The following is a 25,744-nucleotide window of genomic DNA, read 5'->3' on the forward strand; positions in this document are numbered from 1 at the left end:
AGCGGCGTGGAGGAGGTAGTTGGACATGCGGCAGGTACTGTACCAGCCGAGCACCGATCAGTCACTGGCGGTGGCAGAAAAAGTTCAATGTGTCTCCCCACCATTTCTACATACTTGTATGCCCCCTGGTCGGGAGGGCTTGAGTCATATTATCAACTTGGACTTCTCGATACACTTCCGCAGAATATATTCTGCTCATTCCGCGGCCTCGGCTTCGTATTCGCATATCCCCTCTCTCTGCATCGTCCTCTTGAATCAAGATGGCAACAACACTTCATCTCCGCTCCGAGTCGAAGCCCCTTGAGCATCGATCTGCCTGTACGTTTTCGATTGCTCTTCGCGATCTGAAGGTTAGTGACTGACTTTTCACATAGTGACTCCCAGCACTGCCAAAGCCCTATTGGACGCCGGCTACAAAGTCAATATCGAGCGCAGCCCGGAGCGCATCTTCGACGACTCCGAGTTTGAAGCTGTGGGCGCAACCCTGGTTCCCGAAGGATCATGGAAAGATGCCCCGGCAGACCACATCATCGTCGGGCTCAAAGAGCTGCCGGAAGACGAATTCGCACTCAAGCACACGCATGTGCAGTTTGCACACTGTTACAAGAACCAAGGTGGTTGGCAAGATGTGCTGTCCCGCTTCCCGCAGGGCGGCGGTACCCTTTTAGACCTCGAATTTTTAACAGATGATGCCGGACGCAGAGTCGCGGCGTTCGGGTATCATGCCGGCTATGCGGGCGCAGCGTTGGCGATCGAAGCCTGGGCGCACCAATTGACCAACCCGAGTGAGCCCATGGGCAGTGTATCGAGCTACCCAAGTCAAGATCTTCTCCTCAAAGACGTGCACGCGGCTCTGGAGAAGGGTTCCAAGGTCGCAGGTCGTCAGCCACGCGTTCTCGTGATTGGCGCACTAGGTCGTTGCGGCCGTGGCGCCGTTGATCTGTGCAAGCAGGCTGGGATATCGGACGAGAATATCCTCAAATGGGACCTGCCAGAGACCAAGAAGGGCGGACCTTTCGAGGAGATTGTCGAGTCAGACATATTTGTGAATTGCATTTATTTGAGCGACCCAATCCCGCCGTTTATCAACAAACAATCCCTCTCATCCCCGAAACGTCACTTGTCAGTCGTCTGCGATGTCAGTTGCGACACCACGAACCCTCACAACCCGATCCCCATCTACACCGAAAATTCGACCTTCGCGAACCCCACACTGCCCGTCCCCGGTTTTGAGAACCCTCCGCTGTGTGTGATCAGCATAGACCACCTACCCTCCCTGTTGCCGAGGGAAGCCAGCGAGGCCTTCTCCCAGGCGCTTCTGCCGAGTCTGCTGCAGTTGAGCCAACGGAAGAGCGCAAGGGTGTGGAAGCAGGCGGAGGAATTATTCAATGAGAAGGTAGGCACGCTGCCAGAGGCCATGAGAGGGACTTGGAGTAAAATCACCGGCACCGAGACTGGGGTCGTGAATGGGTCAGCGTAGCAGGGAGTCATGGTAGAAGACGAGGCTGTTGATACCCCGCAGCAAAGGTTTTGCCCTTAACCTTCCTCAATGGATAGAGTGGGTGGGATACTTGATGGCGATGATGATGATTATTATCATGGTCTACTTATCGAACCATTGTGTCGCATCCTCACTGTAGAGTCATTGATTGTACATTGACTGACCGTCCGTTTGGCTTCTTTTTGTCTTGTGTTTCCATTTCACCTTGTTTTCGAGGCTCCGACTGTTAGAACTCCATCGCTATGATCCATCTCAATCATCTTTTGGTTGTGACATCGGTATCGCGTTTCTCGGAAGCTCAATGCTGCATGGCGGCATCCTCGTCTTTGCCCACATCTCCAATTTTCCGCTTCGATCCTGTAGGCAACTCTTCGCTGCCATCGTCAAAGTACTCCGACACTTCCCATTCGACTTGGGTCCACCCGTCGTTACTGACACCGACTCCGCGTCTAGTATTTTGGGTCCGGCCCAGTCGGCTTCCATCCAGCATCTCCTCGAACCAAGTCAAGCCTCCTGTTCGACCACTTCGCTGCGTCCGGGTCAGAGGTTGGTTTTTTTGCTGTGTGGTGGCTCCTTGCGCCGCATCATCATCACTCTGCTGTAGTGCTCCAGACATCATAAATTGCTGCGCATCATCCGTTGATTCTTCTGTGTCTACATCCTCCGGCAGCAAGTCCAAGTCCTGTAATGCGCGCAAGTCCTCACTCAACAGACTGCCCAATGTGATGTTCATGTACTCCGCCTCTTCGGCCGGTTGCTCGGTCCAAAAGGACAGATGCGTACCACAATAGCCGCAGAACACCCGCTGGGAATGCGGCGTGTGCAGCGGCGTGAAGATTCTGCGGATGGAGGCATGGGTTTCGTCTGGAAAGAAGGATTGTGTGGTTGAGGAGTACCAGGCCAACGGAACGCGGAGCCAGGCGGTTAGCGGGGTTGCTTGACTTCGTCCTAATGAAGAAAACATTAAACCAGTTGATAAGAGTGGGGAAGTGATGAACTGACTGCTTTGGCTACTATTGTCAAAGTAGACTAGAGCCTGTTCCGTGGCATCGGGCGGGACAGTGATATAGTAATGATTGCGGCCGCAGTTGCAGGCACCTTGGAGGGGTCGGATTCTGCTCATATCTCATACGATCATTCGACAGAGAGAACCTGGCTGCTGGCAGAGGAAGACGTTGGTTGAGGGCAACGTAAAATATGGAGACAACAATATATTTTCCTTCCCTCCGCAATACCGATGGAAGGATCGTGACAATGGTGTCGATCTGAACTGGGAAAGAACGGAAAGGAAATGCTATCTCAGTTCCAGAACATGCGCGGATTTTGCCAGCTGCATGTGGCTTTTATCTCCGGCGCTCGCCGTAGACCCAAAACGGAAAGCATGAACCGGCTCATCCACGTCTTGGACCGGCATCAGCTCGACCAACCCGAACACTATCCTTTCCTTGTTCTCTTCGCATTAGAATCTCCAAATCAGTTTCATATTGCATCGGTAATATCTTCAGACTCATCGGCAACTGGGTCTCGTGCGAGATAATGTTGAGGAATCGCTGAGATTCACCGGCAGACTACTCCGTACTCTGGCGGGGGTTGCCCAGAAAAGGGTGCCGTCCATTCGTTTATTCCTCTTTCGAATTTTATCTCTGACAGGACACCTTCCACATGATGTCGAAAGAAGAGGGGACGGAGTCAAATGGATCCTCCCGAGAATCAACACCAACCTCTGACGCCCAACCAACTCCTTCCAAATCTAGCTCAACCAAGAAAGCGAACAAGGTGTCGAAGCCACGCTTAACAGCATCTCAGAAGAACTTCAACCACAAAGACGCCGAAAATAAGCGACGCACGGCTATCCGTGAACGCTTCACAGAACTTTCTCACCTTGTCCCCGGCGCTCTAGGCCATGAGAGGAGCGAGCAAGTCATGCTGGGGAAAACGACTGAATTTTTGAGGAACATGATCATAGAGCAACGGAGGCTGGAAGAGATGGCTCAGAAGCATGGTCTCGCGATTGAAGACGGCGAGAGGCTGAGGGAGGATGATTTTGGTGGGCCGAAGTGGAGGGCGAGAAACATGGAGCAGTATGAGGCCGGTAAGCAGAAGAAAGAAGTCGGCGAATCCCAACAGGCGAATTATCAGGGGGATGACGAGAACGATTAGCAACGATCTCACAGCCATTCACTGGGGAAACGGTGAGGATGGCTATTCGCTGTGTCTGCCAGTTCTTACGCTGCATTGTTGATCGCAGGTTACGGGAATTCCTTGGAGGCCAAAGAAGGCATGGGCTTTGGAGCATTGTCAGTGAATGAAAGGGAGAAGGGCTGTTCACGAGGCAATTGGGAATGATTTTGTTTTTCCTTGTCACCGGCTGCAGGCCAGGCACTTCACACAGTAGGAATCCATCTTCTTCTGCCGCACCCACCAAAACAATCTGTCGGCCTTCACTACCACCAGACCTCCATCATCAGAGATTGTATCCTCCCTCCATGGCCTGACCAAACTCATCTTCAGACCATGTCTCTCAGCGGCGACCAAGGACTTTCCAGCAAGGACCGCATCGTCCTCTCTCGAATGCCAACTGGTCTTCGGTCTCGAGAAACGCCATCACCGCGCCATCCTCCCGTTCCGCTGTCCTTGCCCAATTCTTCTCCAGCTCAGCTTCTCCTGCTGAAACCAAGATCAAGAACAGTCAACACGAATGCATCACCCGTAACGCCAATTACTCTGGACAGTGAAAGCCGAAAGAGGTCCTGGGTCAACAGCGCGTCGAAACATCTTGGGTTGTCAAAGCTGCGTCCGAAGGCGAGCTTTTCACGAGGGCGGGTCGCGAATATGAATCCAACTGCCGCGTCGGGGACGTCCTCGACAACAAGACTCAACGTAAGGGAGGCGTGACTGTTTTCTCGTGCGATATTAATGGAATGTGTAGGTACAACCTCACAACTTGTCCGGAAGCTCTCGCTCGCCTGTTCCGGCTCCACTGAGTCGTCCACGTCTTCAACGTCCTCCAGATAAACCGCTTCCAAGTCTTCCTGTCGCAACCGTCAACACCAAATCACCTGTCCGCAGATCCCTCATCGACTGCACTGAAAGACCTCTTCGGCGGTCTCTAACCCCTCCTGATGGCGGAGTTCCACAGCAGGAAGACTGGCCGACAATTGAGCCAACAAAGCCCGACATCGCCATCCCATCTCGAGCGACCCAGTCTCGGGTTAAACCAAGTCTAAGCGGGAGCTTGTATGAAGGCATGCGAGCATTGGACTTAGGAGACGATAAAGAAAACGTTGTTCGAACTGAACCCAACGCCAAATCGGAAAAGAATGCCACCGCTTCCGAGGGGGCTGGATTGGTGTCAGATGGAAACCATGTTCAAGAGACTAATTTAGCAGTCGCTGCTGGTGGTGCTACATCCCGTCCTCTCTCCTCAAGCCAGCTTCCAAAACCTCGCGACTCTCTGCTCCAATCATTGTCTCGTCATGTCGGTTCCCCTGTCACTCGTCAAACCAAGACCTCAGCCCTGCGACTTCATCAGGCAAAGGCAATCGGGGGATTCGGTGGAAGGAAGACCGAGAGCAGGGATCATATTCCACCTATCCGTGAGCGAGCTGAGTCTCCTTCGGTTTCGCGTTCGAAGCAATCCTTTCCTGGAGTGCCGGTCCGTACACATTCCCGTAATCGCTACGGTGTTACAGGGCGTGGCTCTCCATATACAATCCCCTCCCGCTCCAAGTCAGGTCGCAAGACGGCTTCAGGAGACGAGACCGGTATTGATCAAAGAGCTTTTCGCGGTCCGGCCGACGATCAAGGGTTCGATGATGGCCAGGATGGAACTACGGCTCCAAAACCGACTTCACTGAGACAAGAGGGCCGCAAGAGTTCGCTTCCTTTGCCCACTCGGCTTACGTGTCAATCAATAGAAGAAAGCAGCCAAGGGAATGTGCGCGAAAACTCTCCTGCAGAGCCCTTCATGAGCATTGCCGTGAACAAAACCTCCGTCACACACGAGCTCCCAGGTCATCCTGTTGGAAACTTTGCCGGCAACGGAGCCGCTGATAAGGGCGACCCATCTGAACTCACCGCCAAAGATAAAGCCAAGCTTTTGAATGTCAAAGAACTGCTATCTACAACCGCTCCCCGCGAGGACGAGTCCTTCGTTGACAGTGATGGTGAATCTGGAGTCAGCATCCATGGTTATGACTCCTTCGGGGGTTACCGAGTTCGACGCGTTCGGAATGGGTCTAAGATGGGACCGACTCTTCGCATCACAGATTCTGCGAGTCGAGTTCTGCTGGGAAGGGTCGATGACAATACCTTAGGCATGCAAAGTCCCACACCAGCCTTGAGACACAAGGGAAGCGCTCCTGATATTGGCTCCCCACGCCTTGCAAACGACCAGGTCCGACGATCCAGCGCCATTTTTGGCCGCTCTATGCCTCTTGTGAGAAACCTCACAGACCGATCTCTAAATCAACACGAAGACGCAGATCAAGACGAGACGCACAACCCCATCGGTGAGGAGAGCTCTGTCAATCCCGTTGCGCGTGCAGAGCTTCCCGGTGATGGCATTGATTTCGAGACGGGCTTGCTCAGAGACTTACATACCAGCGTCAATACTACACGAGCGACAATAAAAGGAACCTCTGATTGTCAGACAACTCCAACCTCTGCTCAGAGGGATTGGCCTTGCAAGGACTTTGCGGAATTCAAAACATGCTCTGACTTGACGACTGTCACGGTCAGGCAGAACGAAAACACTCCGGAAAATGTGGCCAATGGGTCTGTCACGAAACGACCAACACCAACTTCTTCATCGAGACCACCGACCATCGTCCTTCGCACCGCACCCAGTAAAGAGACAGCACCTTTCTTGTTCCAAGACTTAGAACGAGAACAAGCCAAACAGGAGAAACTCGTCAACGATCTTGCAAAAGTGACATATGACGAGGCAACACCAGTTCCGCAATCCAAAACCACTACGCCGTTCCCACCGCGCACTTCGTCGCGGAAACCAAAGCCACCCCCAATCATTGTCTCTCCACCTGAGCGTCATCTTCCGTCAGTCAGCTTCCTGGCACAACGAGCGCCAAAAGCATACGCAGTGAGCCAGGATAACATCAAAAAGCCACGCAATGTAAAGACCTTTTCACAGAGTATTTCTCCACGCACTGATTCTGTCAAGGGAAGGAAGATCTCACATGTCCTGGCACATAGTCCGTCGAGTTCAAGCAAGAAGAAGGTCATTTCCAACATCCGGGGCCTGTTCCATAAGAAGTCCGTCGAATCGATTAAGGCTGAAACAGCTTTCACCGAAAGTGGCGATGTAGCAGATGAGGTGTACCCGAAGCCGGGCCGAGCAGCTGTTGATCCTGGTTTTGTACGCTGTAAACCAGCCCCAACCGCAACGTTGGGGAGTCAGAAAGAGAAGAGATTGAATCACCCAACCCACATGAATTCTAGCGCCGATGAAGGAACGGGACAAGGCAACACAAAGCCAAACCGAAACGGCTTGGTGGAGCCAGATTATCCGTTTTTCGTCCAAGAAAGCCAGCTAAAGGAACCACGAGAACAACTCAATGGCATGGGCACGAGAGCGCTGCGGCGCCAGAATCCATTTACCAGCCCCACAACACCCTTCACGGCAAATCTACAAACATCAACTTATCCAACTTCGCCACTCGCAAACAGTGCAATGGCCACCAATGCGACAGCAAACAAGATCGCCTCTCCCACCACTCACGCCCATCCCCAAGCACGGTCACCCACTACTTTAGCCCCCACTACTCCGCCAATACTTGCTGCCACGACAGCCCTAACCCATACTCTGCTGGACCTCGCGCGCAACTCGACCGAGTCGGTCCGCAAGGCACGTCTTATCGAACTATCAAAGTGTATGGTTGAAGTGGTCAACACAGCTAGGGACGCGGAAAAGGCAATGGAAAAGGCCCGGATGGAGGCAAGTCGGGCAGAGTGCGCCTGGCTGAAGTGTTTGAAGGAGGTTGCGCAGGCGGAAGGGATAGTCAAGGGGATTGTTGAATCTCTGACCTCGGAAATGTCAAATGCTTGATCAGCAAGAGGGAATGACAGAGTCATAGAGAGGGGTCAATCAGATGGATGCAGTTTGGCTACGAGTGAATCAAGGAGGGGAAGCCAATATGAAAAGGCAAGATGGCCTGTTTCTTTGACTTTGTTTTCTTGTTTACGTGCTCGCTTCCACAAATCGAAGGAGGGAGGATTGTTGGAGGAAAGATGTTCTTGTTGGAAAAGCCGTCAGGGTGCTTAATGCCATGATGCCTACCTACAGTATCTTGGCTATTAATATCCGGGAACAATAGGGCTTTCTGGTCTCTCGGGGTTAATAGTGCCTGGGTGTATTTCAGGCGGACTTGGAGAAGTCGACTTGTCAGGATTACGCTACGATACAATATGCGGCACCAGAAGCACGCACAGAAACAGAGGGAGAGCTAAATACCTATTAGTGATGATGGCGATGGCGATGGTAGGCCATGCATCAAGCAAGGTCCCTCGTCTCCTCCAGGACTCACTCACACAAACAAAACAAAAGGAAAAGGAAAAGGACAGGGACCATCCGGCTTAAGCATGTCTGCAGAGCGGCGCCATACGTACCTAAGATAATGTAATGACTGATCCATAATAAATAAAAGGGGAAGGTTGAAGAATGAATGTTAATTATCTCAATCTAAACGTCCCCTTCCCTCTCCAAAGAGGGAGAACTTTGTACTCTGGTTCTTTGATTAGAAGAAAAGAAAAGAAATCGTGTGACGTGTTGAACATATCCTATCCTATCCTATCCTCTTCTGTCCGACCCAAGTCAACGTGTTTCATCGTTGTTCAGCTCTTTTCCTCACTTTTGAATCCTGAGCGGCGAGCCTCTGAGGGTGTTTGAACCTGAATTCTGTCCTGTCCTCTCAGCACGTCACTTACATACATACATGCATACATACACGCCATCTCTGTGCTATGCCCTGCAGGCCTTCTTTTTTCTTCCTTTCCCTTCCGTGTTATCCTGGCCTTCGTCTGTGTCGACTTCGATCATTCTCCGTGAACGTCGACACTACGTCTATGGACCATCCGTGATCTCAACCTCGAGTTATATCAAAGCACCTTGGAGTGTCTGGCTGTAGGAGACGGAGTGGGTTCCAGCTGGGGCGGTGTCTGAGTCTCGGTTTCGGCCTGGACGAAACCCATCTGCTCGCTGAACAGACTCGCGACCATGGCGAACTCAGGGTCGTCGCGCGCGATGGTTCGGCGGGATATGCTCGTGAGTCCTTCCAGATATTCGGAAAAAGGATCGGAGGAGGCAGCGACAGTGGTGGTGGTAACAGTAGAGGGAGGAGAGACGTCTTCCATGGGCTGATCCCCATCGGTCGGGTCATCGACTAGCATAGTCGTCGTCGTTGTAGTCCAGTCCGTTGGAAGCGCTGTGACGGTTACGGAAGTACTGGCAGCAGTCGGCGCGACAAGCTGGGATACGTACGCCGAGGCATCTTGAAGCGCGCTCTGCCAGCCGCCCACGGCAGACAAGGCATGGACGGCGCAGGCTTGGACATTCATCCCGACGTCCATCGACCGTTCTGGCCAGTTGACGCTCTGGACCGCGTTCCTGACCCACGGGGCCGTAAGAGCGCTGACGCCGGCGATGCCGCCGGCAAGCACCAGCCACTCGAGAAACCCGCGTGCCCAAACAGTGTTCCAAACCATAAGAGCGGCGTCTTCTAGGGGGCACGAGATGTATTTTTTGCGGCGTGCTTCTGCGACGGCTTCGGCGAGGGTCTGAGCGGATGGTTGCGGCGCTGCGTCTCCGATGCGCGGGAATTGTTGGTCCTCGGAGGAAGAGACCCATTCGCAGTAGAGGTTCGAGGGAGCGACTCTGGGATAGATGGTGACGAACGCACCACTTTTAGGGCTTCCTTGCTCGATCCTCTCGTCTTCTGCAAGGTCACGCCCGTATCGTTTGGCGCGAGCCTCCTCAATGCCAGCCTTGAGGAGCGCGGTGGACCACTCTGTTCCGGGAATCGGTGGCAGATCCGCAACGGCGTCCTTCGCAGCGTCCGTCTCTTGCAAATCGTACGGATACAGGTTGAAAAGGTTCTGTTCGGCTTCTTCGCGGGTGAGCTCTCTCCCTTCTGCTCGGGCTGATGTCTGTGCTTGTTCGAGTTCGAGCACGTCGAGCCCATTCGGTACGACGGCCTCGACTCGCCCAAAGCAGGTCATCTTGACCTCTAACTCGTCGTTTGGCTTCCGAGATTGAGCACTCTCGACATTCAGCGCGTTGGCATTCACGCAGATGTTGTTCTCCACGTCGTCTCGGCGCAATCTGGTGCCCTTGGGTACGTGTGGTGCGATGCGCACGACGAGTCCGTTTGCGCCAGCAAAACGGATGCAAAGGTGCAGACTGCCTGCCATTCTGATCAACTCAATGAGCTGGAACCAGATCTGAAGGCGGACTTCGTCTCCTTGTTCCCGGAGCCTAGACGGCTGTCTCCATTGCGGCCGGGTTGGGTCAAAGGATGGAGGTGGAAGGAGCGGCTCCAAAACCCTAAGCAGGTTGGTGGCCATTCTCCGAGCTGCAATTTCTAGGTTGTCCATATGCTCAAAGATTTTGGGAAACTCCTCGCTGGGAAAGTAATCTTCGGCGAATTTCAGCTCCTCTAGACACTCGGCCTTCTTCTTATTACGCACAAAGGCGTCGTAGTGGAGAAACTTGCGGTCGATTTTTTCGAGTTCGCGTACCTTTTCCTCTGGGAGGCTGAAACCGGTGTGTTTGAAGATGCGTTGCTGGAACCATTCACCGATGATGCCGTGCACGAGATGTCGTCGGTATTCCCGCTTCGTGAAGAAATTCTGCCAGCCATACTCGCTCCCGTCTGCAATTCTTTGTGTTATCAGCATCAGCGATAGGTACTTCGTGGCCAAGAGGTGCATAGGCCACGCCTTCTCTTGCTCAGTGGTGAGGTCGAAATCGAAATGGGTGTTGCAAAAGCGCGAGATCTTCTCTTGCAGAATCATGAAGAGGGCACCGATTTCGTCGAGATCCAGTGCCCTTGGTATCTTTTCGATGTTTTCAAACAGTTGCTCCGCGGCAAAGAGGGGATCATTGGGATCCACAGCGTCCATTTGAGCGCCGCTGCTACTCGGGTCCAAGGGGTCGGCCACTGTGGGCAATACCGTTCGTTGACGCTTCAGGGGGGGACCGGTTCTTTGCCGCCGAGCAGATCTAGAGGAACATGTTGAAGAAGTTGATGTGCTAGGAGGTTGCGACGATCCAGACCCCGACGAGGAGCTTGAAGCTGCGGGAGATGCACGGGCTCGTCTCTCAACATGCATTTGCATATACTGCTTGTGTCTCTCTAGATCGACTTTGAGATGAATTCTTCGGATTCGGTTGACCGGCAAATCCCCCGGGACATCATCATCAAGTTCCTCGTCATCATCGTCATCGGAATCTTCTCCTTCGTACCTGTAGGCTTGCTCGTCAAAAGGCCTGGTCTTCCGTTTGCGGACCGGAGTCTTTGATTCTACGGGCTTTGCATCTTGTTCGTCGGTTTCTTCTTCATCAACGTACGGCTCGCCTTCAACCGCCACTACCTTCCTCTTCCCCTTGGGAGTTGACGCAGCTTCCGCTCTCGGCGGGATCACCGATTCGTCCTCTGAGGCGTTGTCGCTCACACCAATATCCAAAGGCTTTGATTTCCTCGTCCTTGTTTCAGCTTCCTCGTTCTCGGATATCTGATTGTTGTCAATTGTCGTCTGTGGTGCCCCATCTTCGTTGCCTTTGTCGTCCTTCGTTCTGGCGATTGGCGTTGCCTTCGTGCGACTAGTGGTCTTAGGCGTTTTGGTCGCCGGTGTGGCTTTTGGCTTGGCCCTGGTTGAAGCTGGTTTGGCTGGGGCACGTCTAGGTTGTGCTGCTGGTATTGCAGTCTTCGACGGTGATTTGGTGGTGTTGCGAGGAGCTCTGGAAGGTGTTGTTGGCGCGGTTGCTCCTTGGGTTGCAGATGATGACGTGCTTTCTGTGGGTGCTGCGGGTGTCCTCCTCATAGCGGATGGCCTTGTCATCCTCCGAGTTGGAGTCGCCGTCGACCGTCCGCGTGGAGCCATGTTCGGGGTTTGAGCTCTGCAAATGATAGCCACTGATATCTACCTCGATATATTTTCAAAGGATTTTCTGTCTTCACGGAGACAAAATTCGGATCAGCCAGGAACAAAAGAAGCAAAGTGGATTGAGTGGAAAATATATGAATGGAGATATGTGAATGGGGGATGAATAGAAAGTAGATTCAACGTCGCCATTTCTGGAAACGGAAGAAAGAGCAGCACCGTTTTCATCCAAGAGTCCATTGTCATATTTTATGGTGTATTGTCACTGTCAAGTCTGGTTCTTTGATTCCGGGCTTCGGCCAAAGCCAAACGATGATGGAGCAAGCAGCGCCCCGAGGGCCTGGTGTTGCAAACACATCCTTTGACAAAGAGAAAGCTGTCCTCTGAAGGTTAGATTTAAACCAAAGATGTTCAACAGCAACCTAGAGCTTTGGCCCTGAAGCCTGACTCCTTGGGAAATCGTCAGCGTTACGAGTTCAACAATGCCAGCATTTTACCTGCCCTCACAATGCGGCGATGCATTCAATCTCAACCTGACTGCCGTTAGCCTCAAGGAGCGGCAAGCAGATAGGATGGCCTTACATCCGTCTTGAAGGGAAGCTCTTTGACGCAGACGCAGGTCCGTGCTGGTTTCGGATCCGGAATGATTTTGAGGACTGTTCTGGGTCAGGCAGAATCCAGGAATGTAGCAGCGAGGTTGGGGAAACTGAAAACCACGCACAGGCCTCATTCATGGCAGCATAATCTTCCATGTTTGTCAGGTAGATGTTCATCTAGACCTGGTCAATGCTTCTCGAGGATGGTCTGGATGCGGATATTATATACCTTGAGGATCTGCTCGAGGCTGCTTCCGGCTTCCTCTAGGACAACTTTGATGTTTTCCAGAGCTTGTTTCTGCAGGCGACGGGGCATCAGTCACTGGCCAGATGGCACCTCGCCTGTGGGTGTCCTGACCGTCCTGTCTGCGACTGAACCTTCCACCACCTTCATCGTGGCGGGAACGATGCCAATATTTCCACTAACATAGACGGTGCCATTGTGGATGGTAGCCTGAGAGAAGAGGTTTGATTTGAGGCCTTTGTCTGACGTTACCACTTGTTTGGGAGCCATGTTGAGAGAGATTCCTCTGCAATAAAACAAGGATAGGATATGACAAGAGAGAAGAAGAGTGCTGGCCAGAGGAGCAGGACTAGTAGTCGACAGTTGCTTGATTGACGGTGCTGGATACTCGGTACTGCGCCCTTTGATCCTCTTGGTATGGAATCGGAGAAGTGCGGCCTGCGGATCCTCGCCCAACGGACAATTCCTGCCTGTGAATTCCTCTGCCACCAACACCAACACCAACACCAAGCCATTACACCTCGACGCCTTGTCACATTGCTTCAACAAACACACACCCACAGCCCTCCAAGACGACCTCTACCGCGCTCCAAGTCCAAGAACAAGACTCTTGCCTCACCGCCGCCCTCCTCGCCCTCCCCCTCGCCGCCGTGTAACAGGCACGAATCCATAGTCTTCCAGGTCTTCGCGCGTCCTCCGTCCCAACTCGGCATCGCGGAGCTCCCTTTCCCTCTCTCGATCTCTTCTGCGCTGTTCTTCCTCTCGCTGTCTCTTCCTTTCGGCATACGACTCAGCATCTGTTTGCAGACCTCGGAGTCGGTCGTCGTTGATGGGCCTTTGCATCTGGTTATGATACTCCTCCATGTGCTGAGGTAACCGATTTGTGGCAGTCTGCGCCTCGTGGAGGGCGAGCCATTTCCTTCTATACTCGTCTGCTCGGCGTTCCTCAATTGCCCGGCGTTCCTCGAGCTCTTGCTGATCTCGAGCATACGCCGCGTCCAATATCTCATTGACCTCGCCGAGGCCAGGACACAATAGCCAGCCAGGCCCTCCCGGTCTCGTTTCCCGAAAGCCCAGGTATTGTAGATCGTGGTCTGCCAGCAATATTCTTGGTCTTCGGATTCCAGGCGCCCAAGGATCAATGCCTACGCTCCAGTGCGACGTATGGGTGAAGCCGTCAGGAGTCTGCCACGACTCGTAGTCGCTCACAGGTACCCAGTGAGTTCTTTTGCAAGGGCCCCATCCCTTGGTGATTGGAATCCTCCTCACTTGCCGGAAATCCATGTTTGGGAGGGTATGCGATGGTGTCTAAGACACGGTAGATGGAAGGGTCTCAGAGGGGTCTTTTGTCGCAGACAATGGTGAGATACACAAAAAGAAATACTGATTCACGGGCGGATGTTGTCCTGATGTACTGCAGGACCACCCGCCTGAAAGGCGTCAGGGTTACACCAGCAATGAAGCACACATATGTCAAAAGACATCCAATCCCAGTCTCCAAAATGTCATGAGTCTTCGCGCCAGAATCGGCAAACTTATACCGATTCCTCTGGTCCCGGATTCTGCAGATGAACTTCTTCAGATGGAACCACTTCGTTGCCCCAGGGGTTGGCGTACAACAATTTCATGGGATTTCATTGGCCTTTCTTCTTTTCTTTGCCGTGTCAAAACCAGATTTCAACAATCGCTTGTGCCTCGCTGCGCCTCAACCGAACAACCTCAGCAGGCCTTTCACTCCACCCAAGAACTAAACCGCGATACAGCTCGGCTCCGCAGACTGTTCATGCTCGCTCTCGGGGTTACTCATCTGGATTCCCAACCGAACAGGGCCTTCAGGTTCCCATGCCACCACCGAGGCCAACGCCCAGCTCGCAGCAAGGGTTCGTCTGTACCCACTCATCTCATCGGCCCGCTTGAGCGTTTCTAGATCCCGCTTCACTCGCCAGTTCTCTTCCCTGTCAAGGCGTCCGAGCCTCCAAATTGTCTCCGAGTCAGGCCAGCAGAAAGGTGAAGCCAGATATCGGTCTGGTGTGGATGCTTCTGCTATGTTTGGTGACACTGGCGCGAGGACAGTCCGTGGCCTTGGGGTCTGATTGCGTCTCCATCGGCCCTCGTCCATGGCCTCACCAATCATTTGGTCCAAATCGACCTCGGAAGTATTGTGCCACAACCGCGGGACTGACAGATAAGTGGTGAGGGTCCTGGGGCTTTCTGTTCTGTTCAATTCATCAAGCTGTCCTGTAAAAGTGTCATAGCGGCGGGCCACTGATTCCGAAAGGGTGTAGAACTTGGTTTCTCCTAGTTCAATACTGTCATTGCTGACTAGCCACTGAGGAGTTTCGGGCGGGCTGAGAATTGAAGCAATTGACCGATTCCGAGAGGGACGGAGTGCTGCTCTCCCAGCCCATCGAGCGTCTTTGGATTCGGGCTTGAGTCCTTCCCAATCGACGGCCGAATCATCGATACTCTCTGCCTCGGTGGTGCTGATCACATTGTCAGATTTCGATTCAGACCCGCCCTGTCCCAATATGGATCCATGTCCGGCTAGACAACAACCCTCTTCAGCTTTCTTGACTCCGGTGTCAGACATTGTGCGTTCGCATATGGCCGAAGTAGTCCCTACTCGGTTGATTCCAAGACCGCCACCTAATCGCCAGAGAGTTTCCACTTCACGACAGATCTTCCAATGTTGATGGATACAGTTTCAGACTATGGCCTGGCGCTGAACGCTGGGGATGACGTGAGACTTGCGCGATTGCTGGAAAGATTGATGAACTTCTGAAGGATCCAAGTTTCAATAGCAAGGAAGATGCAATATGAACAATAAGATGAGTGGACTGTCAAAAGGAACAAGGAAAGAAGGTCAACCTATATCGAGGCATCGAACAAAAGAAAACCGCCCAAAGAGCGTCCTGGTGCTTGTGATGCAGGGGAGAAAGCAGGGAAAAAGAGGAGGGAGAAAGAGAAGAAGGAAACATTGATATAAAGGCGGACAAACTGCCATTTGGGATCTGCTTGGTCACTTCTGGCTGCCATGTGCTACTGAATCAATGTTGCGACATTGATGTTGAAGTGAAATTGACATTCACTGCCGATGCTTTCATTCACTGAACTTGTCCCAATTCCATTTACATTCAGTTTACATTACATCCCACCTAACCCCGTACCTATTTCATGTGCCGTTATATGAGAGAGGCAATCTGAACCATGTGTCGTGAGTAGTGTCTGGGTGAACGGACGTGCAGGTTCATCCCTCCAAGAACTACATTTACTTACTTTAGTACAGGGCCACTTGGTGATTCTGTTTCGACTATCAACGTATGAGCCTGTGATGGGTGGTTTAGAATAGGTCAGGCTACCGACGATATAGGGTCTCTTTCCTTTGTTTTCAATACCCTTGCCTCCGTGGCATGTATGTATGTTAGGATTGATTTATATCTTTATTATCGTTGTGACTTCCTGTTTTCTTGTCTCTCACCCTAAGTAGCTATATCGATTGTCGACCAGTGGTATCCGACATCGTGAGTTCCTCTTTCTTCCTCCTCCCTTCCATCCACTATGGCTCCTTATGCATGCCGATATAAATCCTCGTTCTCGAAAGGGCATTGCTGACATCGGTATCTGCGCTCGGGAATGAAATGGTGCAGAGTCCCGGCCCCATCGCGCCCTTAGTATTTTTGAGCCATGTAAATCCGCGCCTTGCGAAGCACAAGGCAGGAACAGCGCCGGTCGAGTCACGAGTCACGGATGGATGGATGGATGGATGGATGGATGGGCGGTCACTGTGAACTTGTCTGCTGCAGGATAATGGCTTGGAATTGCCTGTCTGTTCGATAGTTCAAGTATTCGACTTGAATGTTCGCAAAGGACACGGGGTCCAGGAGAGCAGCCGGGTCAAAGGAGCAGTGTAGTGTTCTGTGAGATACTTTGCACATTTGTACGCCTGTACACCGTTGACGGATCCTTTGCCCGGGACCGGATGTCACTGCCTTCAAAGTATCAAACTTACAGATGACGCTCCGTCAGCGTGCCGCTGGAGTCTCCCAATCAAGGTCGTTCTGGGACTGCCATGACGTTAAATCCTGGAACGGCAATCCTCAATGATGCTGCGATTGTGCTTGTTGTGGCACTGGAGCAGCAAAGAGTGCTGAGTAATCTCGCAGCAACACAGCGTCGCCGTTATATTGGGAAGGGTCCGGAGCCCACAGGTGGTCGAGGTCGAGGTCAATCATCCGGCACGGGGGCAAAGTTCGATTTCTTCCGCAGAATGAGGCCGTACTTCATGAAGATGAATGGCACGGGGAGCATCATCGACGCCACGGCACCAAGGATCGACGTTGCAGGCCCAACTCCAAGTGAATGATACATGGGTCGGGCAGCCAAAGGGAGACCCGCGGCAAGGATGCTGCGCAGAAAAGTGTTAGCGGCTGTAGCGCTGGCCGCATAAAGGCCGTAAACGTCAACCAGGTAGTTGATGCCTAGATTGATGCGTCAGTAGCGGGTCTCACAAGGAGCTCTTGGGAGACCGGGAGAAAGAGCGGGAATGTTTACATTGCTGAAATATGACGTTAAAGCCACCACCGATAAACATGGCAGCAACGACGGGAAGGGGCCAGGGATGCTTTGGGGCAGCAGTCCATCCGAACCAGAACAAGCCAACCACCATCATGACGGCCCCAATTGCCAGAGGCGGCAGTCTTGCTTCAGGGACCGGCCTTCCATTGGAAGCCCGGCATTTCCGGATATATCTGGGCTGATTCCCAAGGTTGACGCCGGTGGCGCAGATAATCCCCGCGAACATGCCGAGGAAAGGCAGAGAGCCGACCACGGGCGACCACTGTCGCTGCTCTTCAAAGACGATCGGGAAGACTTGGAGTGTCATGTAGAGAATTGCGTAGACAAAGGACGCGTAGAATGCGATGCAGGTGACCATTGGTTCTGTGACGAGCATCTTGAGCGGCCGTGACAATTGCTTGGTGACGATTGACTTGATGTCGACCTTGATTCTTTCGTGAGGGTGGTAGTACAGGTTGTTGCCGGTCTCTCGTCGTAGTCGCTGGGCCTTCCACTTCAACAGCACCGGCGGATACATCTCCGGCATGCAGAAGTAGGTCAGCCCAACAATCGCAAAATTGAGCATGGCCGTGGTATACTCGGTCCATCGCCAGCCCATATGGGGATTGACTAGGATAGCTGTGCCGATTGTTGGACCTAGGGTTGGCCCCCCAACGACGCACAATCCATACATGCAAACAGCTGTGCCACGAGCTTCTCGAGACCAAATGTCGCCCAGAGCGGCATTGACGTTGCTAACAGCAGCTGAGCCAAAGAAGCCGCTGAAGAACCGGTTGATAAAGACCGACTGGGCGTTCTGGCTCACTGCGGTGCCGATGGAGAAGCAAGCTAGACACGCCATTGCCGGCAACGTGGACCATCTCCGCCCCCAAACTTCGCTCGATGGACCTACAGCATTGAAGTGTCAGTGCCGCTGTTTCCAGAGCTAGAAGGCCACCGGGAGAGCTGGGAACTCAGGGAGAAGGGACCCACCCCAGATCAAAGGGCCAAAGGCGAAGCCAACACTGGACACAAAATCAGCCACTCAACGATGAACCAGAGCCTGTGGCCGGTCGGGACTTACATGTAGAGAGAGACATTGAGAACAACAACATTCTCACTGACTGCGACGTATTCGGCGATGGTTCGATTTGCGGGAGCGATAATGCTGGAAGCCAGACTCGCAGCAAACGCCAGTAAACTCAGCTGCAAGGTGACCCAGGATTTAAACACGGTTGACCAGTTTTGAGGATTTTCCGGATCATTCTCGCCGTCCCAATCGACCAGGATTTCGGTTTTCTCATCCTCGAGCACGATCTTATTCTCGGACAGCGGCTCTTCTGCTCGTACAGGTATTGTTCCGGCTTCAACATCTCGCGATGTCCCAGTACTCTTCGCCATGTTAGGGGATCGTGAATCCTAGAAACCAGGGACATCATAAAATCGAAAATTCGGACTTCATAATGGAAGTTTTTGTACGGCGAAAGGTCAGGGCCACGGAGATCGTACAAACGACGACGCTGGTGACACCCCAAATAGGATGGTCGGAGAATGGCCGATTCGAGTCTCAGATGCCGATCAACCGTTTCCATAATCACCTTCGCCTTCTGGTTACCCGCATGACGACAACGCGGTGCAGGCGGCAGCAGGATGCCGACAAGAAAAAAGAGCATCCCAAATCTCCACTCCAGCGCAGCGATATCGGGCGCCGACGGAAGCGGGTAATCCACGGTGTTTTGATCTGGCGGCATCTTCGTACAGAAAAGCCCGCAGACCTGGTGGAGCGAGATACCTTGCAGCAGAATAGTTGAGATGTGAATAAGGTAAACTTTCCTCAGGCCGTCCCATCTGAGTTTCCTTTCCCTTGAAGATGTGTGAAAAGGCTGGTAACCTAAGTGGCTGGCATCCTAAAAGGGCACGACAGAAAACAGTGTCCGATTCGAGGGAAGGTCAAGCGCGTCCCGAAAGCTAGTGTGCACATGTGGCTGTACGAAGGCTGCAACCAGCAGCCTTGAAGTACACAGGATCCTCGCTCGGGTAAGGCAGGACCTTGTCTTCCAGGATCTGGGTTGCGTACCACCGGTCAGGACATGGGATCATTATAGGAGGCGTACAAACGAAGTACCCATCTCCTAGTCCTTAGGGGACGTCGCTCTAGCCACCGGGGATCGTCTCCCGTTCGTGTGCTCGCCAAAGTCTGTTTATGGTCGCTGTGCATGTGGTTGCGATTTCAGACGTCGAGCGTTGGAAAGGGGTGTCATTGCTCAGATATCATCAGACGTTATGACCTGTTGCCAGGATTCGTTGAGACATGCGGGAAGGGCGCTCGAGCTCGGGATTGAGCACCAAGCAGCAGACGTCAACCAGCGACCGTTTGGTGATGGGTTTTGCAATAATTACCCATGGCGATGGAGAGGGCGACGATAGGTTGCACGACATAAATGCCAGAACGGGAGGTTGGTTGAAGTACGCTACGTCTTTCTCCATATTATGGTGTCTCTGGCACCCGGCCACACAGCGGTCATCAATCCATACATACGGAGGCCTCATGGAGAATCACCCGTTATTGAATATATACCAGACAAGCACTATGGAGCGGAGCACCGTGATCTCATCACGTCAGCGAATATAACAACATGTATAAAGAGTACGTTGTGCAGTTACACAAGTCATCCAAACACCCATCCATCTACGCCGTACGTGGCAAGCGACTTTTTTCACCCACATGAACATGAACAAGGACATGCTCAAGAGATAACATGGCGGTTCTTCGCCACCCTGTCGACCACGGACCTCAAGTCTCGACGGCCACGCTCCTCAATTTCACCTCCTCGCCATTCTCGCCTTTGAGTCGGTAATTCGTCGCCGTCTTCCAGTCCCTCCACTGCCCCGCGTTGACGGGCTCGTACAGCTTGACCTCGCCCTCGGTCAACAAGATCGGGTCGATGACCGTCTCTGGGTCCGGGTGGACAAAGAACGGGATGCTGTATCGGGATGGCAAGACTTCGCAGTTCTTGAATCTGTCCATCGAGGGACTCACCACCCGGTGCCGCGTCGATTTGACCCGTCCGTTTGTGTACCGCTGGAGTAAGTCGGCAATATTGATCAACACGGCACCCTGGATCGGCGGCGCTGGCACGAACTTGTTCTCGTGCGACGGGTCTACCTCCAGGCCGCCGACGCCGTCCTGGAAGAGCAGCGTGCACAACCCAAAGTCCGTGTGGGCGTTGATCCTCGCTTGGCCCTGCTGCTCGATCACGCTGCGTTCAATGGGCGGGTAGTGAATCAGGCGCAGCTGCGGATCGGCTCGTTTCGTGATTCCTTGGAAGAAGTCGTCTTCGAGGCCCATCACCATGGCGAGGCATTTGAGCACGTTCATCGCGAGCCAGAGACATTGCTTGTAAAAGTCGTCGAGCGTGGCTTTGAAGCCCGGCAACTCACTGTCTGAAGGGCACAGCTCGTTCGTGAAGCGACGGTGCTCGTAGCATTCCTTGTGGTCGTTGATACCCTCGGCTCCGTCTGCAGTGTACCCCTGGTTGACGTGCGCCGAGTTGAGTTTGTAAACGAGCTTCGTGGTTAAAGGAAGGGAGAAGAATTTCTCGGCCTGGAGTAGAATCACAGTCAGAATCAGAGCCAGTGACTGAGAGCCAATATCAACTACAATCTGACGCTCAATTTGAACTAGAGTGGAGGGACCCGTACGGACGGAATGGCGCAAAGAAAGCAGACTTGATAAGGCTGTCGCCAAAAAGGGGTCACTGGTCACACAGGACGCGGGCTAGTGCATAGTGGTCCCCCAGGGATCCATAAATACAGCGGTGAGAGCGGTGAGCGATACCTACCAAAGCAAAGATCTCATCAACCTTCGTCTGGGGGATCCCGTGGTCCTTCAAATATATAAACCCAACCGCAGAAAACGCATTGTAGACCTGTCGGGCGACTTCCTTCTGGTCCGCACGGTCCCCCGTCAGGAATTTCTCGAACGAGACGACGGGGATAGGTGTTGACTCTGCCATGGTTTGCTCCAGACGTGTCGAAAAAGATGGTGCCCTGGTATACCTTACGATGGGGAGACAGATAAATATCCTTTTGATCTCCGGTCAATTGTATCGTTCACTGAAGAAATAGGATTGATATCGCATCCTGATCCCCCCGCACAAAGACATGAGACGAATAGGGTGATGCTATACTCTTCTCCAACTGGTAAGCTATAGGATAGGCGATGCACCTTGATAAGGGACCTTTCGGAGGAAGAGGGACGTGGTTCTTACGCTCTTCTCCGCCTGTCTCTCGTCAATGCCCAGATACAGATTCGGGTCTTCGGTTCACAACTCTCTGTTGTAGTCATTGATCGGCGTCCAAGCGCCCAAACACACCACAAGCGCCTCATACTAAGCCTAGTCCGTGTCTTCCCACCGACTTATTTTGCCGTCGTTACCACAACTTCCTGGTTTTCCACATTGCTCCTTACCGTCTTCAACAACTCCGATCCGACCTCGACCTCTCCTTCCGTAACTGCCTTTAGATCAGGGACGTCGGAATGCTTGACCCCGTCGAACACCTTGTCCACCTCTTCGAGCGTGAGGCCTCTGGTCTCGACCCAATACCAGATAACACCGACCAACATCACAATATCCGCACTTGCGTTGATAATGTAGGTCTTCCATCCAATAGCGTCCAGGGCAAATGGAAAGGCCATCGTCACCAGCAGGCCCGAAAGCTTTGTGGTCAGAGTATACAATCCCATGCCCACTGATCTTAGAGAGTATGAGAGTACTTCAGGCGGGTAGAGCACTGTGAGCGGAGTAATTCCGTATGCATACGCTGCGTTGTAGAGGAATATCATCGCTATGGTGCCGTAGATTCCTGACTTGTTTGTCGATTCTCCATATATCGCGGTGAGCCCGGCGAGAATGTAAAAAGTCACAACCTGGCCTGCAAGGCTGATTACGCAGAGTGTTTTTCTGCCTAAAGAATCGGCGAACCAGGCACCTGCCAGTGAGATGACCAAGGTCCACGAAGTCAAGATGATGTTGATTTCGAGCTGTGTGGTCGGATCACTGATTCCAGCCTGTGTCTACGGTGCAAGGGTCAGCATCTGCCATTTTATTGTGACTCTCAAAATGGACATACCAGCATATCGCCGAAGTAGAAGGTGATAATATTGGTTCCAGGCAGCATAACGATAATGGAAAATGTAGCGGTGATGATGATACGTTTCCGGTTTGCTTTGGTGCTGAAAGCTTGACGCCAGGACAGTTGCTGGCTCTTCTCCCAAGCAATTGTGTCAGTTATCTCTCGGTACTGCACCAGCACGACCGGAGAATCCTTGTCACCGTTGGCGTTGAGTGCCGCCAGGACCTCCAGGGCCTCATCATGCCGATCACGGTCAATGAGAAATCGAGGCGATTCTGGGAGAAAGAGTAGGACAAGCATGCAAAGGATGCTAGGGATTATCTGAACCAAGCTGGGTGTTCTCCAAGCCCATGTCGATGAATAGTGTTGCGTCTGCACAATAAACCATGGTTGAGCACTCACCAGGGAGCAACATTCAAATAGCTTACCGAGTAACAAACGCCTGAGGCAACAAGGGTGCCGACCCCCCAGCAAGCATAGTACAGACCCAATGCCACGGCGCGGTGCTTTGGAGGCGCAGTCTCCGCCACGTACGTAGGACACGCTGTTTGAGCAAAGCCCAGTCCGAAGCCTCGACGCAGGTTAGCACTGCTCACAATGTTCTTGGCTCGATCACGACTTACCAACAATGAACCTCCCAGCAATAAACATGCCAATGTTCTGAGCCGCGGCTTGAATGACGGCGCCAATCAGAGTGAGAACGCAAGAAAGCATGATGCTTTTCCATCTCCCGATCCAGGCCACGACAAAGCCAGCAATAAGGGCGGAGCATGATCCTCCAACGTAGGAAATGGCGGTATTCAACGACTTGGTGGCCGTTGTCAGAGTGAAGTAGTTCTGGTATGTTGGCATCACGTTGAGACTGCCCATGATCGAGCTGTCGTATCCCAAGAGCACCGAGTCGACCACCGAGACAGAGACGACGGCGACAAGAAGTGCCATCTGTGAAGCCGGGACTAGGCGAGACAGGCGTCCCCTTGGTCGCATCCATTGTCCCATGATCCTACCTTGGTGCAGATGACACGTGTTGGACGATAACGTCGAAAGGTTCAAGCTGAGGTTTTCTCGCACGCTAGATTGTTATGGACTGGGCATTGGCCGTCTTCAAGGGCAAGAGTCAAGACAGGCTGGACCAGGGGGACCATGGAGCCTGGGTTTTATATTGCACACAAGAGACAAGATCTCTCTCTCTCTCTATGTCTCTTTCTCTCCCTCTTCGCAACAGCCGATATCAATAAGATGGAACAACCTGCATACAACTTACCGAAGGCCTTATCAAGAAAGCGATACCCCAACGTCCCATTCCAATGACCGAGCCGACTCTGATCTCCGCGTTGTCACACAAGGGGGATATGGAGGCACTGCCTCTCGACCCCGCAGATAGCAAGAAGATCCCTTCCTTTCCAGCACCAATACCAGGATTGGACAGAAACCAAGTATGCGGTGTTCCTCCAGGTACTGCCCGCTTCAAGAGAGATTTTGCTCGAATGTTATTTTCCCACCTTCTTTTGTACCGATCAATACACGTCTCCCGCCAGAGCTTTTTGACAGGGACGTTCAGATAATAATCTTGAAGGAATTCTTTCTGAACGCCTCGTAGGTGGTCCTCAGACATCACAATGTCCTTGTTCACAAGTGACGAATTCTGCTGGAGGCAGAAAATCACCGCATGGGAAACCGCTGGGCCAAAGTCTCTGCCCACAAATGACAAGATGATTAACACCGACCGTGTGTAATCCTGAAGCTCTTGGCGGTATAATCGGCGAACTCGCAAGGTCAGCCGATACCTGTTCCTAATGGAAATCCTTCGGCCTCCATTACTAGGGATTTTCTCACAAGGGCAATGCTCAAATTTACAAACAAGCTCTAGCCAGATGACGGGAACACGAGAGAAGTGGACCCACAACAGCGAGGGAGTGTCAATGAGGACCAGTCTGAGTTAGGGACCCAAAAGCACAAAACTACCCTGCCACCAGTCGCTCAACATCCCAGGGGAGACGATTGAATCCGCGAGATCTGCTGGCTCCAACATGCCCAAGCAGCGCCAGGACCCCAAGCGCGGCAACCCGGATCAGGTCTCCAGAGCCACGCGATCGGGCACATCGATCGCTTCACTGCGGAAAAGGGTCGACACAGCAGCACAACTTCGAACTCTTGACACAAACGCAGCATGTCAGTCCACCGCCATTACAGTTGGCAATATTACTTCCTGTCAGCTACGTCAAGGGCTTTGATGGACCTTCAGCTCCTTCTCGGTGTGATTATCACTGGACTGAGTGCCGTTACGGCGGGCCTGGTCGCTTCCTCTACGTCAACGCGGTCAGCCGTCCAGACCAAGACGAGTGCGCAACGCCATGGCGCGGATTGTGGATGGGTTAGACGCCGTTGAAGCACAGACCCGGGACCGCGATTTCAATGGCAACATGAATGCCTTGGGTTAAAGAGATTCGGCATGCATTCCAGTGAGCTCGTTACGAAGCTGTGGGAGCTGCGGGTAAGCGTAAGGTCATACCAAGTGGCCCGAATTGTTGGACCCGTCGAGATCTAGACCTGCTTCCGCCGTGATCAAGTTGCTACATCTCTGAAACCAGGGTATTGGTGCACAAAGTAGTGGCTACATTTGCAAACTGTGCTTGTCGGAATATAGTTTTGCCGAAGCACGCAGCAGCTGATGAATGGTGGATTCCAACACTTGCAGAGCTCGAGGAACCATTGTAGAAGCAAAGGAAATTGCTCTGTTCTTAATTCGACAACTACGAGGTATCCGGTGACTGCGGTACGACCAATGCTGATACTAAAATGCTCGTTTGAGCAGAGATAGATGGCCACCACACCCCAAAACGAGGATGAGAACAAGCCACTGCAGCGTACCCAGACGGCGACATGGGTGATGGAGATACATAGGACCAGCATGTCATTGCCAGAAACTATCCCTCAAATATTCGCAGTATCCTTCTGACTGGTTTCATGCCTTCTTTCCCACCACCGGACAAACCGCACCCTTGGCAGCTGTCTCGAGGTTGGGGTGCTCGTGCACCTTGTCCCTATGATGCTCAAACTTGGCGTTGGTGACGGGACAGACATCGCCCTCCTTCGCATCCTTCGTCGAGGGGTGGTTCGGAGGCAAGACGGTCGAGACGGTGCCAACCACAGGGCAGATGCCCTCGTCCATGGCCTGCTGCTCGGGGCGGCTGACAATCTTGGTGAGGGCGGGGCAGTTATCGGCGTTGGCGAGGTCTTGGGCGGTCGAGTCGAAGATCCCCGGGTGCTTGTGGAGGTTGTGGTGGTGGTCCGTGGTAGCCTTTGTGACAGGGCAGACCTGACCAGGCTTGTCCATGTCGAAATCGGGGTGCTTGGGAGGAAGGACGGTGTTGGTGGTGCCAACCACCGGGCAGACGGCAGCAGCCATGACGCAGGTATGCAGATGTAGCAACTGTGAAGCCGGCTTGGAGAGGATGGCAAGGGTAGGAGGAGTGAGGTGCTTGATATGTAGGAAACAAGGAGGAAGGGCGGTTCCCAAGGCTGCGGTGCTGAGACGGTTGTTGGGTGACAAAGAGGGCAGAACAACGGAGACGGAGCCATCAAGCAAGCAAGGAA

General features: G+C 52.9%; 12 protein-coding genes across 12 annotated transcripts; 3 read left to right on the plus strand and 9 right to left on the minus strand.

Annotated features, from left to right (window-relative positions):
* Positions 1-260: 260 nt before the first annotated feature.
* Positions 261-1,480, plus strand: Z519_10373 (uncharacterized protein; the record flags this gene model as incomplete). The annotated part of the gene is made up of 2 exons (XM_016768090.1): positions 261-318; positions 375-1,480. The coding sequence occupies 2 exons, from the start codon at positions 261-263 to the stop codon at positions 1,478-1,480; spliced, it is 1,164 nt and encodes a 387-aa protein (XP_016615558.1).
* A 319-nt stretch (positions 1,481-1,799) lies between these two features.
* Positions 1,800-2,624, minus strand: Z519_10374 (uncharacterized protein; the record flags this gene model as incomplete). The annotated part of the gene is made up of 2 exons (XM_016768091.1): positions 1,800-2,449; positions 2,504-2,624. The coding sequence occupies 2 exons, from the start codon at positions 2,622-2,624 to the stop codon at positions 1,800-1,802; spliced, it is 771 nt and encodes a 256-aa protein (XP_016615559.1).
* Positions 2,625-3,166: 542 nt separating this feature from the next.
* On the plus strand, positions 3,167-3,661 carry Z519_10375 (uncharacterized protein; the record flags this gene model as incomplete). Its single annotated transcript, XM_016768092.1, has 1 exon — positions 3,167-3,661. One exon carries the CDS (start codon positions 3,167-3,169, stop codon positions 3,659-3,661), a length of 495 nt encoding a protein of 164 aa, XP_016615560.1.
* A 354-nt stretch (positions 3,662-4,015) lies between these two features.
* Z519_10376 (uncharacterized protein) lies at positions 4,016-7,565 on the plus strand (the record flags this gene model as incomplete). The annotated part of the gene is made up of 2 exons (XM_016768093.1): positions 4,016-4,381; positions 4,431-7,565. The coding sequence occupies 2 exons, from the start codon at positions 4,016-4,018 to the stop codon at positions 7,563-7,565; spliced, it is 3,501 nt and encodes a 1,166-aa protein (XP_016615561.1).
* Positions 7,566-8,614: 1,049 nt separating this feature from the next.
* Positions 8,615-11,617, minus strand: Z519_10377 (uncharacterized protein; the record flags this gene model as incomplete). Its single annotated transcript, XM_016768094.1, has 1 exon — positions 8,615-11,617. One exon carries the CDS (start codon positions 11,615-11,617, stop codon positions 8,615-8,617), a length of 3,003 nt encoding a protein of 1,000 aa, XP_016615562.1.
* Positions 11,618-12,120: 503 nt separating this feature from the next.
* Z519_10378 (uncharacterized protein) lies at positions 12,121-12,727 on the minus strand (the record flags this gene model as incomplete). The annotated part of the gene is made up of 5 exons (XM_016768095.1): positions 12,121-12,150; positions 12,200-12,273; positions 12,339-12,390; positions 12,443-12,511; positions 12,572-12,727. The coding sequence occupies 5 exons, from the start codon at positions 12,725-12,727 to the stop codon at positions 12,121-12,123; spliced, it is 381 nt and encodes a 126-aa protein (XP_016615563.1).
* Positions 12,728-13,072: 345 nt separating this feature from the next.
* Z519_10379 (uncharacterized protein) lies at positions 13,073-13,741 on the minus strand (the record flags this gene model as incomplete). Its single annotated transcript, XM_016768096.1, has 1 exon — positions 13,073-13,741. The coding sequence occupies one exon, from the start codon at positions 13,739-13,741 to the stop codon at positions 13,073-13,075; it is 669 nt and encodes a 222-aa protein (XP_016615564.1).
* Positions 13,742-14,204: 463 nt separating this feature from the next.
* Positions 14,205-15,047, minus strand: Z519_10380 (uncharacterized protein; the record flags this gene model as incomplete). The annotated part of the gene is made up of 1 exon (XM_016768097.1): positions 14,205-15,047. The coding sequence occupies one exon, from the start codon at positions 15,045-15,047 to the stop codon at positions 14,205-14,207; it is 843 nt and encodes a 280-aa protein (XP_016615565.1).
* Positions 15,048-16,681: 1,634 nt separating this feature from the next.
* Positions 16,682-18,412, minus strand: Z519_10381 (uncharacterized protein; the record flags this gene model as incomplete). Its single annotated transcript, XM_016768098.1, has 4 exons — positions 16,682-16,935; positions 17,009-17,920; positions 18,005-18,036; positions 18,096-18,412. The coding sequence occupies 4 exons, from the start codon at positions 18,410-18,412 to the stop codon at positions 16,682-16,684; spliced, it is 1,515 nt and encodes a 504-aa protein (XP_016615566.1).
* Positions 18,413-19,805: 1,393 nt separating this feature from the next.
* Z519_10382 (uncharacterized protein) lies at positions 19,806-21,027 on the minus strand (the record flags this gene model as incomplete). Its single annotated transcript, XM_016768099.1, has 2 exons — positions 19,806-20,615; positions 20,854-21,027. The coding sequence occupies 2 exons, from the start codon at positions 21,025-21,027 to the stop codon at positions 19,806-19,808; spliced, it is 984 nt and encodes a 327-aa protein (XP_016615567.1).
* A 404-nt stretch (positions 21,028-21,431) lies between these two features.
* Z519_10383 (uncharacterized protein) lies at positions 21,432-23,089 on the minus strand (the record flags this gene model as incomplete). The annotated part of the gene is made up of 4 exons (XM_016768100.1): positions 21,432-22,082; positions 22,145-22,519; positions 22,576-22,718; positions 22,771-23,089. 4 exons carry the CDS (start codon positions 23,087-23,089, stop codon positions 21,432-21,434), a joined length of 1,488 nt encoding a protein of 495 aa, XP_016615568.1.
* Positions 23,090-25,112: 2,023 nt separating this feature from the next.
* Positions 25,113-25,556, minus strand: Z519_10384 (uncharacterized protein; the record flags this gene model as incomplete). Its single annotated transcript, XM_016768101.1, has 1 exon — positions 25,113-25,556. One exon carries the CDS (start codon positions 25,554-25,556, stop codon positions 25,113-25,115), a length of 444 nt encoding a protein of 147 aa, XP_016615569.1.
* Positions 25,557-25,744: the final 188 nt, after the last annotated feature.

Source organism: Cladophialophora bantiana (genome assembly GCF_000835475.1).
Source record: "Cladophialophora bantiana CBS 173.52 unplaced genomic scaffold supercont1.18, whole genome shotgun sequence".
Taxonomy (NCBI): domain Eukaryota; kingdom Fungi; phylum Ascomycota; class Eurotiomycetes; order Chaetothyriales; family Herpotrichiellaceae; genus Cladophialophora; species Cladophialophora bantiana.